Here is a 16,636-nt window from a genome sequence, read left to right on the forward strand (position 1 = left end):
GTGAATATATGTACACTGCGATCGCTTCTTACGCGGGTTGTTTTTATGCGTTTTTTTAAACGGGACATTTTCACAATAACGGGGATTATTTTTACTCGATTCGGAAGATTATTTGTATGCGGTATCAAATAAGTTTAGTATAAATATATCGATTCTAATCTTTTAAATGCGGTACAATCAACCACATAAAAAAGCAACCCCAGTGTATACTATTGTTTAAAGCTTTCACTTTATTGGCGTAAACTAATAATGCGATATATTTTTTTAATTTCAAAATTCTTAAAATAAAAAAAAAAACAAGCATGACAAATCTTCCATACTCACAATTTGACATCTACTCATTCGAGTTACACTTTTTTAAACATTTATTATATTCACTTGACATGTAGAACAGATTAGATGTACAAGTCACCTATTTTGTCATAACAAACGACAATTGGTTTATCTCCACGATAATAAGAAAATCCACGAGACAGTTGTGATCAGCTGCTTACAGTTCAGGTCGTTACTTCGATAGAACCCCGATCGGGGAAGCGCGAAAAACAAATATCCAATCGGTTGCTCCAGTATCGCGAGAATAGCCATCATTAACACAACAATAAGATACCACTCTTGATTTTTTTGCAGACATGAAGATTTTGTGTTTGGTTCTGTTTTGGATTTGAGGTTCAAAAACAAACAATTACACAAACAAACGTACTAACCGTGAAACGTCACCCATGTACCGCCTCATACATAAGCGAATTTTATTCCCATTATAAAAGACACAATAATATGTGATTTTTTTTTCAGTGTACCTATTTGGGTAATTTTATTGTCAAAAGTGATTCTTTTTCGAATGTCCTGTAGAACAGGAACAGAAGTGGCGCTCCTAGCGGTCGAAAAAGTGACTAGCGTTTTTGTCATTTTCAATGTGTCTTCATGATTTCACGTAAGTGAACTATATTGGTATTATAAGATATTTGCCAAAACTCACACGGTGGAGGGGTACTTTTAGGGATCAAAAAGTGCTATTCCTTTTTCAGAATCGACCTCCCCTTGCTCTCGAATATTGAAGTCGTTGCCATTCAAACGAATATGAATGGAAAAAACCCTTGCCTTGCTTCGATATATATATTCCTCCATCCGTGCGGATTGAACAAAGGCAACTTTCTGACATAGCGGAATCGCTTCCCGCACCTTTTTTGATTTTGAGAGAAATCAACTTTCACTGTTCGTCATGGTGGGAATTGTAACTTAATCGAAGACTTCAACATGACGCTTTTAAATACTGGGGAAGCGACACGTGTGCCTAATCCTCCAGCACGTGAAAGCGTGCTTGACCTATCCCTCTGCTCGACCTCACTAACGTTAGATTGCCGGTGGAAAAAGATCAATAATCTTAGATTCTATACATTATTTCCAGTAGTTAGCCGTTTTTTGATTTGATTTCCGTTCATAGTAATGTCGATATTTTCGCAGTGCTGATTATAGTGACGCATCATGCGATTTATTGGGCCATTTTCTGAGTAGTTGGTTCTGTGAGAGTTTTCCGAAATTATTTTACGATTTCTTAGTTGACGACTGGGTGCACGAATATTCAGTTGCGATAATAATTTAGAAGATTGCACGCGTTGAGAAATAATATCATTGACAAATGCTTTATTTTGTCATTGACAAAATAAAGCATTGTAAGTTCGCGGCGTTCTTTAGGTGCTTGTATATCTATAAGCATGCAGCGTGCTTCATATGATGGTAAGGGAAATGCTGTCTTATTTAGCTTGCAAAGCGCGAAATTGTTTTTTGACAGAATCAATGCGTTCTTCATGAGTTACAATATAGGGATTCCATACAATGCTACAGTATTCCAGAATTGGTCGGACGTATGTAATATATAATAATTTGATTGTATATGGGTCTTGAAAATTATGGCCGAAGCGTTTTATATAGCCCAGCATACTATTTGCTTTGTTGATTATTGTGTTATAATGTTCTATGAATGTAAGTTTGGAGTCTAAGACTACGCCTAGGTCCCATACGATTTTGCATTTTTCTACTGGTTGGTTTCCTAAGAAAATGTCTGTTGGTGGTGTTACTGTTTTTCTGCTGAAGGCTATTGAATTTCATTTTGTAATGTTGAGTTGTAATAGACTTTTGTTGCACCAAATGTAGAATACATTAATTCCATTCTGGAATAATTCGAAGTTTTCTGCATTAATAATTTCTCTAAAAAGCTTCATGTCGTCAGCATATACAAGAACATGCATTGATTTAAGAAGAAAGAAAATGTCATTCACGTATAATATAAAAAGAAGAGGGCCCCGGTGAGAACCTTGAGAAACCCCAGAGATTACTTCTCTTGGGTTTGAAAAAGAAGTTTGGAAGCGGACTATTTGTGTTTGTTTTGTTAAGTATGACTGCAGCCATTCCAAAAATTTTATTTTTATTCCGTATTTTTCGAGCTCCAAGAGTCGATTTTGTCAAATGCCTTGCTAAAGTCCGTATAAAGAGCTTCTACGTGGTTGCCGTTGTCCATTACAGTCACAGTGAAAGTTATAAATTCCAAAAGATTTGTGGTAGTTGATCAGCCTTTATAAAAGCCGTGCTGTTTAGTTTTAATTTGGTTTTTTACTTGCTGAAAGATTTTTTCATTAATTATTGATTCAAATAATTTTGGAATGCATGGAATAATGGCAATTACACGATAATTACAAGAGTCAGATTTAGCGCCAGATTTGAAAATTGGTACTAAACATGAGGTTTTCCAGAGTTCTGGAAAAATTCCATTCTTCAGAGACATATTAAAGAGGTGTAGTAAAGGTGTAGATAGTTCTTCCGCCAAGTTTTTGAGAAAAATTGGAGCTATCCTGTCAGGTCCAGGACCTTTCGTAGCGTCTACATTGTGTCTAATAGTGCGTTCTGAATTTCGAATTCAGATATTTGATTGACAGACAAAGAATTCGTATATTCAGGAAAATACGAGAAATATTCGCGGTCACGGTTTGGTTTTTACGTAATTGAAGATGTTCTTAGAGCAAGACTTGATTTGATGTTCGATTTGAAGTCACTATTGACATGCAGTTTTACTTCTGGTTTCATGTTAGACACAATAGATTCTAGAGCTTTGAAAAATAATTCATATAAATGTTTATGAGCATATTCCGGTGGAAAGTACACGGAACAGAAGATATGTTTTTCGCCAGCAATAAATGCTTTGGCCCATACGTGTTCAAATTCTTTATATTTGTCGGATATTATTTCTTCAGCAGTACAGTCTACATTAATGGCAATGAGGACTCCACCGCTTGACTTTTTTCGACTGGTAGACAAATTCCGGTCGTGCCGGAATACATAATAATTGTTTCCTAATAATTCTTCGCTTCTTACGCTTTCGTCCCAGCTACTTTCAGTTCCTAAAATTATTTCGAAAGATGATGACAATAGGTTTTGCTGAATTTCTTTCATTTTGCTTTGGCTTTCTATGCGATTGAAACTCTGACAGTAGAAAAGAATTTCATTCGCATTCTGTCGAGGAAGCCTTAGTGAATTTGAAAAAGTTTTTTGGAAAAATGTTAGGATTACAATTATTATTTTCTTCTTCTGCAAAGGATTGCAGTCTCATCTCCGTTTGAGTTCGCAAAATAACAATACACGAGTTATCGTACGGGTGTTTTTTTGTCGATTAGTTCTTGTGTTGCGCGAAAACAATAGCCTGTTGTATATCGGCAGAAACATCTGCACACTGGTAGGGGCAGGCTACCCCGCCAGTGATTCGATACGCAGCTGATATATCAGCAAGAATAATTCTCCCGCACCGCTGTTACCCCGCTAGCAGCACGGACCACCATACGATCGAGCGAGTGGAAGTCAACTACAAGTGGCATCTACAAGGTCGCGTGTAAGATACGGCCACTGTGTCACAACACGAAGCTGGATCGTCATTGTTTGTTCTGCGGAGACACTCGATTAATCCAACTATCAGCCGTGAGGTCGTGACTTAGACGTTCGGTGAAGTATTACATTTAGAATTTTTACTATAATTATCAATATTATTACTATGTTATAATATTATTATTAATATTATTATTGATATTATTATTATTGTTATTATTATTATTATTATTACTACAATTATTATTATTATTATTATTACTATTGTTATTAGTATTAGTATTACTGTCTTTTTTTTTTATTTGATCCATTGTAGATTGAAAAATTGTTTTTAAAATTTAATATCAACTACTTGAACCCCCCCCCCCCATATTCAAATATTTATCGTTTGTGTGCGGTAGAGCGTAACGCTCCCGCAAAATGGACGACATGCAGGTGCAACTTTTCCTGGAGGTGGAAACAAACGGGGAAGAAATTGAAATTTCTCCCATCAGCTCACCCCTACCTTCCCCTGTGCCCTCCCATTTGCCAAGTCCTGTACCAAGAGTACCGGAAGTACGGGTAAAAGCTTACCCAGATGCCGCTGGCGGTTCCCACGTTGTTTTTTCCGGCCCATAAAGAAGCCATTGAATATTATTCAAATTGGCAAAGACCTGGCAAAACATTTTTCGGCCGTAACCGAGATTACGAAGGTGAGGCCGAACAAACTGCGAGTTGTCGTGGGTAGCTTGAAGCAAGCAAACGAAATTGCTGGCTACGAGCTCTTCACGAGAGAGTATCGCGTGTACATCCCTGCCAAGGATGTAGAAATCGACGGTGTGGTTACCGAGGGGAATCTCACTGTCGATGACATTTTGCGTCATGGAGTTGGCTGTTTTAAAAACCCCTTGATGCAAAGTGTAAAGATACTGGACGAACTACGTCCGCTTGGACAGGGTTCGTCTACCTGTACGCCTGTTCGTACCGCGGGTCATGCATTGCCAAAACTGTAAGCAGTTAGGTCACACAGCCACCTACTGCTGCAACAAGGCACGCTGTAGCAAGTGCGGAGGCAATCATGCTGAGAACGCTTGCAGTGGGGATACTGAAAAGTGTCTTTATTGCGGGGGAACTCGGCATGACCTTCCGGCATGTCCCGCGTACAAACAGCGCGAGGAAAAAATTAAGCGTTCCCTTAAGGAACGATCAAAGCGCTCTTTTGCAGAAATGCTTAAGAGGGCTGAGCCACCCTTGACAGGAAACATCTTTTCCTTCTTGCCAACTGATGAGGGTACATCTGACGATCCCGTCGAAGGGTGTTCCTATGCCTTGCCAGAGGGATCTAGGAAGAGGAGAATGCTCAACTCTCCTAATCTTTCTCGCAAAGGTCGTAAGATAACCCCTAGCGGAATGACCAATAAGACAACACAAAAAGGAAGCGGTGAAGAAAAACCGAAGCAAGTACCCCCCGGTTTTAATTTTAAATCAAACCAGGAGTACCCACCGCTTCCTGGGGCACCAAAAACCCCTCGTGCACCCATTTCTCGATCAGAAGATAAAAAAGAAACAGGGTTCATAAAATTTTCTGATATTGTGGACTGGATATTTAAAACATTCAACATACCAGATCCCCTACAAAATATTCTTCTTGCCCTTCTTCCTACAGTGAAAACCTTTTTGAAGAAACTAGCAGCAACTTGGCCCCTCATTTCAGCTATTATATCTTTCGATGACTAATACGGCGAAAGAGGTTAGGAATTTTTTCACTGTATTACAGTGGAATTGCAGAAGTATCATCCCCAAATTCGATTTATTTTCTCATTTGATGAATACATACAATTGTGACGCATTCGCGCTCTGTGAAACCTTTCTCAATTCGAACGATCAACTCAATTTCCACGATTTTAACATTATTCGTCGAGATCGAGACTCACACGGTGGAGGGGTACTTTTAGGGATCAAAAAGTGCTATTATTTTTTCAGAATCGACCTCCCCTCGATCTCGAATATTGAAGTTGTTGCCATTCAAACGAATTTGAATGGAAAAGACCTTTGCCTTGTTTCGTTATATATTCCCCCATCCGCGCGGATTGAACAGAAGCAACTCCTTGATATAGCAGAATTGCTTCCCGCACCTTTTATGATTTTGGGAGATTTTAACTCTCACTGTTCGCTATGGAGGTCGCTGTACGACGACAACCGATCTTCTTTAATTTGTAACTTGATCGACGACCTCAATATGACACTTTTGAATACTGGGGAAGCGACACGTGTACCTAATCCTCCAGCACGTGAAAGCGTGCTTGACCTATCCCTCTGCTCGACATCACTAGCGTTAGATTGCCAGTGGAAAGTAATCAACGATCCCCACGGAAGTGATCATTTTCCAATCGTTATATCGATTGCTAATGGTTCAACTCCCCCGAACCCAATCAATATTTCCTACGACCTTACACGTAATATTGATTGGAAGCGTTATGAGTCTATTAGAGCGGAATCTATCGAGACTCACGAAGAACTTCCTCCAGATGAAGAATACGCGTTCTCAGCTGGCTTGATAATCGACGCCGCGACTCAAGCTCAGACGAAACCGATACCCGGGGTAACGATTAGACAGCGCCCTCCCAACAAATGGTGGGACAAAGAGTGCTCTGAGCTGTACGTGCGAAGGTCCGCGGCGTATAAGGACTACCGGGAGTACGGCACTGTCAACCTGCTTCGAAAGTATGAGGCACTGGGCAGGCAGATGAAGAGCTTAGTAAAGGCGAAAAAACGCGGGTACTGGCGGCGGTTCGTAAACGCGTTGTCGAGGGAAACAGCGATGAGCACTCTTTGGGATACCGCCAGGCGCATGCGGAACCGTGACGTTTCGAATGAGAGTGAGGAGTATTCAGATCGCTGGATACTCGATTTTGTCAAAAAGGTCTGTCCGGACTCTGTACCGGAACAGAAAACCTTTCGCGACGCGTTTATAGTAACTACGGAAGAGCCTCCATTTTCGATGTTGGAATTTTCAATGGCTCTCCTGTCGTGCAGGCTCCAGGGTTAGATAGAATAAAATTCAACCTTTTGAAGAATCTACCCGACTCTGCAAAAAGACGCTTGTTGAATTTGTTCAACAAGTTTCTTGAGCTAAATATTGTTCCGCATGACTGGAGGGAGGTAAAAGTCATTGCTATTGGGAAACCCGGGAAACCTGCCTCTGATCACAATTCATATAGGCCGATTGCGATGCTCTCTTGCCTCCGGAAATTAATGGAGAAAATGATCCTCTTACGGTTAGACAAATGGGTCGAAACAAACGGTTTACTTTCAGATACTCAATTTGGCTTTCGCCGGGGCAAAGGAACGAACGATTGCCTAGCGTTGCTTTCTACTGAAATTCAAGTCGCATTTGCTCGGAAAGAGCAAATGGCTTCTGCGTTCTTGGATATTAAGGGGGCTTTCGACTCTGTCTCTGTAGAAGTTTTAAGCGCGAAACTTCATTCGCAGGGACTTTCACCAAATTTGAATAACTTTTTGCTCAACTTGTTGTCAGAAAAGCATATGTATTTCTCACATGGCGATTCGACAACTTCCCGAATTAGTTACATGGGCCTTCCCCAGGGCTCATGTTAAAGTCCTCTCTTATACAATTTTTACGTCAATGACATCGATGAATGTCTTGCAAATTCATGCACGCTAAGGCAACTTGCAGACGATAGCGTTGTATCCATTACTGGTAGCGAGGCTAGCGATCTGCAAGGACCATTGCAAGATACCTTAGACAATTTGTCTGAATGGGCTCTTAAGCTGGGTATCGAATTCTCTCCGGAGAAAACTGAGTTGGTCGTTTTTTCTAGGAAGCATAACCCAGCTCAGCTGCAGCTCGTACTAACGGGTAAAACGATCTCTCAGGTTTAAGTCGCTAAATATCTCGGGGTCTGGTTCGACTCTAAATGCACCTGGGCTTTTCATATTAGGTATCTGACACGAAAATGCCAACAGAGGATTAATTTTCTTCGTACGATTACCGGAACCTGGTGGGGAGCCCACCCAGGAGACCTTCTGAGGTTATACCAAACAACAATACTGTCAGTTCTTGAGTACGGTTGTTTCTGCTTTCGCTCCGCTGCGAACACGCATATTTTGAAACTAGAAAGAATACAATATCGTTGTTTGCGTATTGCCTTGGGTTGCATGCAGTCGACCCATACGATGAGTCTTGAAGTGTTAGCGGGTATTCTTCCGTTGAAACATCGTTTTTGGAATCTCTCTTACCGGTTGCTAATTCGATGCACAGTTATGAACCCATTAGTAATTGAAAATTTCGAGAGGTTGGTCGACCTTCAATCTCAATCCAGATTTATGACGTTATATTTTGACTATATGGCTCAAGATATTAATCCTTCTTCATACGATTCCTCCAATGTCGCACTTTTAGATACTTCTAATAATGCTATATTCTTCGACACCACCATGAAACAAGACATTTCTGGTATCCCGGATCAATTGCGACCCCAAGAGATCCCTAAGATTTTTTCCAATAAGTTTAAACATGTTAGTTATGATAAAAGGTTTTACACTGACGGATCTAATCTAGATGAGTCCACTGGCTTCGGTGTTTTCCACGAAAATTTTACCGCCTCCTACAAACTCGATGCTCCTGCTTCCGTGTATGCCGCAGAACTTGCTGCTATTCAGTACTCTCTTGGAATCATCGAAACCCTACCCATAGACCACTACTTCATCTTCACAAATAGTCTCAGTGCCATTGAGGCTCTGCGATCGATGAAGCCTGTGAAGCACACCCCGTGTTTCCTGGGGAAAATACGGCGGTTTTCAAGTGCTTTAACAGATAAAAATTACCGGGTTACCTTAGCGTGGGTCCCTTCTCATTGCTCGATTCCGGGTAATGAAAAGGCTGACTCTTTAGCTAAGGTGGGTGCTATTGATGGCGATATTTATGAAAGACCAATTGCTTATGATGAATTTTATAGCATTTTGCGTCAGAGAACACTCAACAGTTGGCAATCATCATGGAACTCAGATGAACTGGGACGGTGGCTACATTCCATTTTTCCTAAGGTATCGACGAAAGCATGGTTCAGGGGGTTGGATGTAGGTCGGGACTTCATTCGCGTGATGTCCAGACTTATGTCCAATCACTACACGTTAAACACGCATCTCTTTCGTATAGGGCTTGTAGACAGTAATCACTGCGTTTGTGGCGATGGCTACCATGACATCGAGCATGTTGTTTGGTCGTGTGCCGAATTCTGTGATGTTAGGTCCAAGCTTATAGATTCCCTCCGGGCCCGAGGAAAACAACCGAACGTACCCGTTAGAGACATTCTGGGAAGCGGTGATCTCCAGTACATGACACAACTGTACTGTTATTTGAAAAAGACTGACATTAAAATTTAATATTCTTTTGTCTATTTGTCAGAATACCCGTATACGACGCTGGAGACACGAACACGAAGAGCCTAAATCTATGTTTAAAAAACGAAAAAGAACACCAGTCGAAACACAAATAGATCGTATATCTTAATTAGTTTTAAGCAAGAATTGTATTTCCCTCCTCTCACCTTAAATCCCCACTAGCTCGTAGTCGGCCGCGAGAATCAATAAAAGGCCTCCCTTTTTTCCCTGCTAACGTAGAATTAATACGAATTGTACTTGGCTCAGTAAAACAGAAAATGTATCGTGCCGTGTCAAATAAACTAATTTTAAACCAAAAAAAAAATCTCCGAGATAAATAAACTTAAATAAACTGAAAGTGGTTTATATGATAAACATCGACATCGATCATTAGACCATTTTTAAATGTTCATGTCGGCACATTTAGACTTATTTTTATTAGCAATCCAGCTGTTCTTGACAAGCGAAAATAGAAAAAAAATCAAAACAAATAAACGGTTCTATTAACCGAAGAATTCGGTTATCCGGAGTGAAATATTATTCAAAGCTCCGAGTAATTAAGTCCGACCAGTACATACATTCAGAGTTGCAATTTATCATCAGTCCAGCTACTCATGTGTAAATTCTGATTGAAAAAGCGAGACATAATTAGATGTATTTTATTTGATTTATTCTCCATTAATGAATATTGTTTGATATGATAAAATTTTCTCATACTAATCAAATTATAATGATATTCACCGTAAGCTCAGTACCGAAAATGAATTGAAGGCTTAAACGGAAGAGAAAAGTGCTTCCAAGCAACTTGCACATAAGCTAATAGCCGAATTGAAAAACACATGTTTGCCATCACAATGTTACCGGCTCAGTCAATGTAATGCAAATAAAAAAAAAAAACAACGCCAAACTACTTATATCGCTAAAACTAACTCAAATATCATCAAATTGACTAACGTTTATAACAACAGCTTTTGATTTATGAAAGCATAATCTTGATTACAAATAGCATAGACGAAATGCAGTAAGCTCACGATCCGTAACGAATGTAAATGATATCACCCGTATTGCATTCATTGTTATAAATCAATAGATTTTTTTTTTTCATGCGAGTAAATATCGCGCTGTTGAAATGATAGTATTATTTTGGATAATTTCAGTGTCGGTACTGTAAGCAGTAGGATGTTGACACTAGCGGAAATCATTGTTACATCGTATACTCGTTTACTAAAAAGTACAAACTACGCATCATCCAAATTGGCGGATTTTTTTTTCTCGCTGATTTTGATTTGTTTTCGCTGCTCTGCTGACAATTGCGATATTACGGTGGATATTGAGAATAATAAATGTTTAGAATTCCAATAGAACAAACTTTATACCCGAAACCTAGAAAAACATTCTTGTAAAAGCAAGACATGTTCACCATTTATTAGGGAGCCACAGCAAATTAGAATTACATCAAAACGATTAACGGCAATGCAAAATCGTGTTCAACTACACAAGCAAACACTCACCCATCATCCCTCCCTGCTCATCAATCCACATGCAGCACTGCAGTAGAGTAAACATCAAATGCCGTGCGCGAGCGGCCTCAGTCCAGCCGACCTGACGCACTGGCGGTTCAAAACAGAACGGAAAAGATAAAACGTTCAATGTGCCTCCCGGTGACAAACACAAGGTTACGGCACTGCATTCGTAGCTTCTTAGCTCTTGCGCCGAGCTGGGGCCACTGTTGCCAACTGTACAGATTTATCTGGAAATTTACAGATTTTCTCGGGTTTTTCGGTACAGATTCTGTACCGTACAGATTACAGAAATGAATGGGATCTTGCAATCCACGCACTTAGAATTTACTGCCAAATCTCGGTAATTTGCTGCCGAGAATGGTACCACTCGGTTAAAAGCGAGGGAATGTGCTATGAGTTATAACATCGAGTACAACATAGAAACGTCAAATAAAATTTTTTGCTCTTTTCTGTTTTCTTTCTTGTGTTTGCTGTAGATACGAAACTCTCGCCGTTCCTTCTATTTTTGAACGGAATGCTCATATGTATATTATGAAGAGGTTTCGATTTGGATTACATCTTTTTGCCTTTCTCCTAGAAAGGTATAGCAATCACTGAAAAAATTAAAGGTATAAAAGTGCTCCAAAGGGCCGAATGTCGTATATCACTCGACTCAGTTCCACGAGCTGAGCATTTTCTGTATGTTTGTGTGTGTGTGTAACGCTCTCCCAATCTCACTCGATTTTCTCAGAGATGGCTGGACCAATTCCAATGCAATTAATTGCAAATGAAAGGTCTATTCGCCCCATAAGACCCTATTGAATTTTATTGTAATCGGATTTCTAGTTCAGAGGTTATGTATCAAAATGTGAAAATCACGAAACATCAATATCTCAGAAACTACGCAACCGATTTGAACAAAATAAATTTCAAATGAACGAGCTACCTAAAAAACCCTTAATATTTGAATTTCATTGAAATTGAACTTGTGGTTCAAAAGTTATGGAAAGAAATGTGTTCTCGAGACTATTTAATCTCACTCATGTTTCTCAGAGATGGCTGAACCGATTTTCATAAAATCAGTATCAAATGGAAGGTCTAGTTGTCCCATAAGACCCTATTGATAATTTTTGCAATCGGACTATTACTTTGCCTGTTATGTATAAAAATGTGAAATCCAGCTATAAAAGTAAAATATTTACAAGACTACTTAAACTCACTCTTTTTTCTCAGAGATGGCTGAACCGATTTTCACTAAATTAGTGTCAAATGAGAGCTCCAGCTGCCTCATAACACCCTATTGAATTTAACTGTAATCGGACTGTAACTTCGTCTGTAATGTATCGAAATGGTAAAATCACGAAACTTCATTATCTCAGAAACTACACAGCCGATTTGAACAATATTGATATCAGATGAACGGGCTAGTTAAGGGTTAACTGATGAATTATGATTGAACAACTGGTTTTATAATTCGGCTGCTCTATACGTTCCCATTTCATTCGATTATAATCGAACTTAAGCAACCGTTATATATTAAATTGTTAAAACAACGAGTCTATTATCACAAAGATTACACGACTTATTCAACATAACTAGCGTCATACGAACGAGTTATCTCTTAAACTTACAAATAACTAACGTCATAACAACTTGATATGTGGTTCAAAAGTTATGGAACGAAGAGAAATTCAAAGACTATTTAAAACTATACCTGCTTTGATCAATATACGTGGCCTCAGCATAATTTAAATGTGGTTTCGTACTATTTGAACGTTCCTGGTATTGCTCGTGATGAAATTGTTCGAAATTAAAAGTCATTTCTTTTATTTCGTTATTTCTTAAGCACTAACATTACGTCAAATTTCATATTTTATACTTCAATTACAACATCAATATTTTAGAACCCAAAGTGTGAATATACTTTTATTGGATTCAAGCGTCCATGTAAATCTATTTTTACAAATAATAAGTTTGAATGAGAAAGGCTGGGTCTGACCGCTAGGTGAATCAATTTAGGTTTTTTTTTTTTTGATAATAACCAGATCTATTGTGTCTACCGCGTCTAACGAAGAAGCACAAGGGCTAAGCCCCAACCGAAACAGCAAAACAATGAAAACAATCCGACCGACATTGACGTTTTTGTATCATGTTTGACGTTTTCGTATCAGGTTTGACGTTTTTGTATCTTGGATGTTATACTTTGTCAAATGTACAGCGAGGGATAGGAAAAGGCATTCCCTTGGTTAAAAGACGGCAGTTGTTACATTTTTTGTAAATCTCGATTTAACCAAACTAAAATTTTGGTACAAAATATCCGAAATATCGGTAGTATTGCTGAATTATGAGTTTCATTGTTTTTTAGCTGAATTTTCAAGAGATTGAACCACAATGGCTCGTTAATATGCATTACCGAGCCCCTTTTTCAGTGTGCAAAAGTTTTTTGAAAATCGAGCTAGCAGTAATAAAATAGTACAGATGAAAAAGATTTTTGCAGCTCCCAGTACAGATAAAAATGTGGCAACACTGGCATGGGCTTGCTACGAATGTCGCATGAAAAGATAATACGCTCGTGGTGATGGGTGCCTAGAATTTGGCGATGTTTACCAAGTCTGCCCATAAGGAACACGAAAAGGGCATGGGAGCTAACATTTATTTTTTGTTCCACCCTAATATCCATTCTGCGCCTATTGGGCTACCTATAATAGCAATTGTGTTTGCTAAGTTCCCCGAATCTCGATATTTACCATATTCTCCACACTACGCTCAGTATAGTAGTGACAAACACCGCAAACAGCCAACGCCACTAGCGGCTAGCAGCGTCGTCATCAACAAATAAACAAAACGTAGAACTACGTGAACAATAAAACACAAATTTCTGTACAAACACTAGTAATTATGACTTTAAAAATTACATTTTCGTGAACCACAAATTAAGAGCTTTCGATTGATGTATATATCATCGTTGTACGATTCATTTGAAGAAAAATCATGTTTCAAGATGACTTGATTCAGTTTTTTGAAAATTTCTCGGAAACCACATAACCACAAATTACCACAAATTGGATTTCGAACTCATAAATTAACCACTAAATATTGGTGATAAAAGAGTTAAAAAAATGTATTTTGTCAAGCCATCTCGATATATGCTACGCTGTATTACAAAATTGTTCAACATTTTATCTATCCAACAACATATTGGTTATTGTTATCCATCATGTGTCCGAAAAAAAATTTGCGATGTATTCTGCGGTAAGAACAATAAACGGACAATGTTTTTTATTGTAACCATAAAAAACACGGTATTTTTACTGTAAGCTGGCAAACGATTGTTGTCATTACCATGTTTTAACAATGTTCTTTGTTGTTGAATCTATCACCGACAATAATTTTACCATGAAAAACATTGTCAGTGACTTCTAAATGTATGGAAAAAATGCCTGAAAAAACGTTGTTAAGATACATTACGACCCCTCTTTTTCATGGTAAAAATGGCAAAAACGATGTTTTTTATTGTTCTGGACAATGATATTTAATGTAAAATTGATGTATTTACAAAAAATCTAGTTAAATTATGGCATAACTATGTACAATTACAGCAACTTTCGAGGTTTTTTAAAGTTATTTTTTGGGAGGTTATGCTGTTATTATCGTTTGAAATCTGACGCAACATTTGCCAGTTTCATTTCCAAATTTCACAAAATGCATACCAGTATAGAAATCAAAGACGTAGTCCCACGTCAAAAAATTATTCTCGGTTTGCACGTGTGGTACAGAGTACAGATACTCGAGTGAAAAAGAAAATGGAAGCCTTGCAACAGAACAAAGCAATACAAGTATCTTCACGTGGAAATTACTCACCACATGCTCTTTCGAAATTATCGATAGCGATAGAGAATCAGGTTAGCCTATTAATTGATTATCACTCAACGATTCTTTCCATCTTTGGCTGCTGACCTTCATTTGATCATCCAATGCTCATAATGCTAAGGAAACACAGAAATGGCTTGCTAAAAATTTTCTGGACTTTTCGGAGAAAGAAATTTACTTCCCTAGACCCGACATCAACCCTTTTGGATTATTTTGTGTATGGTGTAGTCAAGCGAAATAATATACAATTCCCATATGTTGCTAAAGAAAATAAACCACAAAACATTCATTTGTACATTTTCTAAAATATCGCAAAAAATCGTCACGAACTTTATCGTTTGAATATCTAATGATCTGTGATTGTACTTACTGCATTCACGGCAACTGTACGTAGGCTCGCCTATTTTAAATACTCGTCCACAAACTGCTGCCGCACGATCTTCTTTGTTCATACGCTCTAAATACGACTGAGAATTATCACCACATATGAATTCTTCGATAACATCCACAACAAAGTGTTTTACATTTTGTTCATCCAATTTGTAACTGCCTGAAATTAGATACAACAATCCAAACAATAAAGAAATGAAGTCAACTTTAAATAGGTAATACACAAACACAGACGCACACACACATACAAGCGCGCACTTACAAGTCCACACACATACAAGCACACACACACACAAGCACTAGGCAGAGCTGCATACCCCACGAGTCGGTACTCGGCGACCGCCAAGGGCATGCATGCGAGGAGTGTGTCCACTGATAGCGAACGAATAGACTCAGACCAGCGGTGGGAGTTTGCCTAGGGAGTGGTGGGAAGTCGAACTTTCCTTATAAAAGCCACAGTATCCGTAAGCAGCTCCGACGGAGCGAGTAAATACACTAGCTCGCCAATCAGGTCCGATATCAGTAAGGCTCTAATTATGGCAACTGGTCGCAATATTGAAGATATGAGTCGGTAAACGATTTTATACCCCGATGTAGAGCTGGCACTAGGGTGGTCGGAATTACCGACTTTTCGGAAAACCAGTATTTCGGTATACATAAGAATAAAACCCGGTATTTTTATTTTTTCGAATAAATACAAACCAAGGGCGACTCGTGATCTTTGAACCTACTTTTTCAACAACAAAATTCTGAAAATCATAGTTTGGGGAAGTAATGACAATCATGTCCGCGGAAAAATACAAGTCATTCTCCTTGTTCTATTTGAATAAACCTGATAAGAGCAATTCTCGCTGAAACTAGGCCACTAGGTGCACAAGGTCTTTCAAATTTGATAAAAATGCACATAGTTATTAGAAGTAGAGAAAAATGATAATACCATTTTCGTTCGATCGAATTTGTTGACCCCTTGGTCACCAAGGGGGGAAACAGTTTTCAGAAAAGTTGAAATTTCAGCAATTCTTGATGTATTATTTGAGCTAAATCTCCAAAACTCGTTATGTAGGGTTTTCATTTGAAGTGATCAGCATTTAGGCCGCCATCTTGGATTATATAAAAAAATGCAATTTTGACCGTGTTCGCAACTACCGATTTCCGATCTGAGACAAAGCATTGCGCATTGCGAGACAAAGCATTGAAAAGCTGAGAAAAAAAAGCTATAAGATGCAAGAAAAAATTAAGTGAGCATCAGTGTTAACCCATCAATTGAACCTATTTTCCAAGCTGAGTTTCAAAATATTCAACGTACACCGCACGATCAACGTAGTAACTTGTTTACAGAGACCAAGTGGATGCACATGTTATAACGCTACTAGACATTTCATATATCATAATCGATTGGTCACCAAGAAGTCAACAAATTCGATCAAACAAAAATGGCATTATCATTTTTTCTCTATTTCTAATAACTATGTTCATTTATATTAAATTTGAAAGACCTTGTGCCCCTAGTGGCCTAGTTTCAGCGAGAATTGCTCATAAAAAATTAAATATATGCATGAATTTAAATTTTATTTTTTGCTTAGCGTCTCAGGTTGTAGCATGGTCACTGTTATACGAATTTA

The 16,636-nt window shown here is 38.5% G+C and overlaps 1 protein-coding gene across 1 annotated transcript in view; it reads right to left on the reverse strand.

Moving 5' to 3' along the window:
• Positions 1 to 16,636, reverse strand: part of LOC129718617 (E3 ubiquitin-protein ligase UBR1) — a 504,745-nt gene that overhangs the window by 467,728 nt on the left and 20,381 nt on the right. Inside the window, exon 2 of the mRNA XM_055669553.1 lies at positions 14,995 to 15,174. Within this exon, the coding sequence (XP_055525528.1) occupies positions 14,995 to 15,076 (82 nt within the window). The 5' untranslated portion in view covers positions 15,077 to 15,174. The remainder of the gene's footprint in view (positions 1 to 14,994; positions 15,175 to 16,636) is intronic.

The sequence above is a fragment of the Wyeomyia smithii genome, chromosome 1 (assembly GCF_029784165.1).
Source record: "Wyeomyia smithii strain HCP4-BCI-WySm-NY-G18 chromosome 1, ASM2978416v1, whole genome shotgun sequence".
Lineage (NCBI taxonomy): Eukaryota > Metazoa > Arthropoda > Insecta > Diptera > Culicidae > Wyeomyia > Wyeomyia smithii.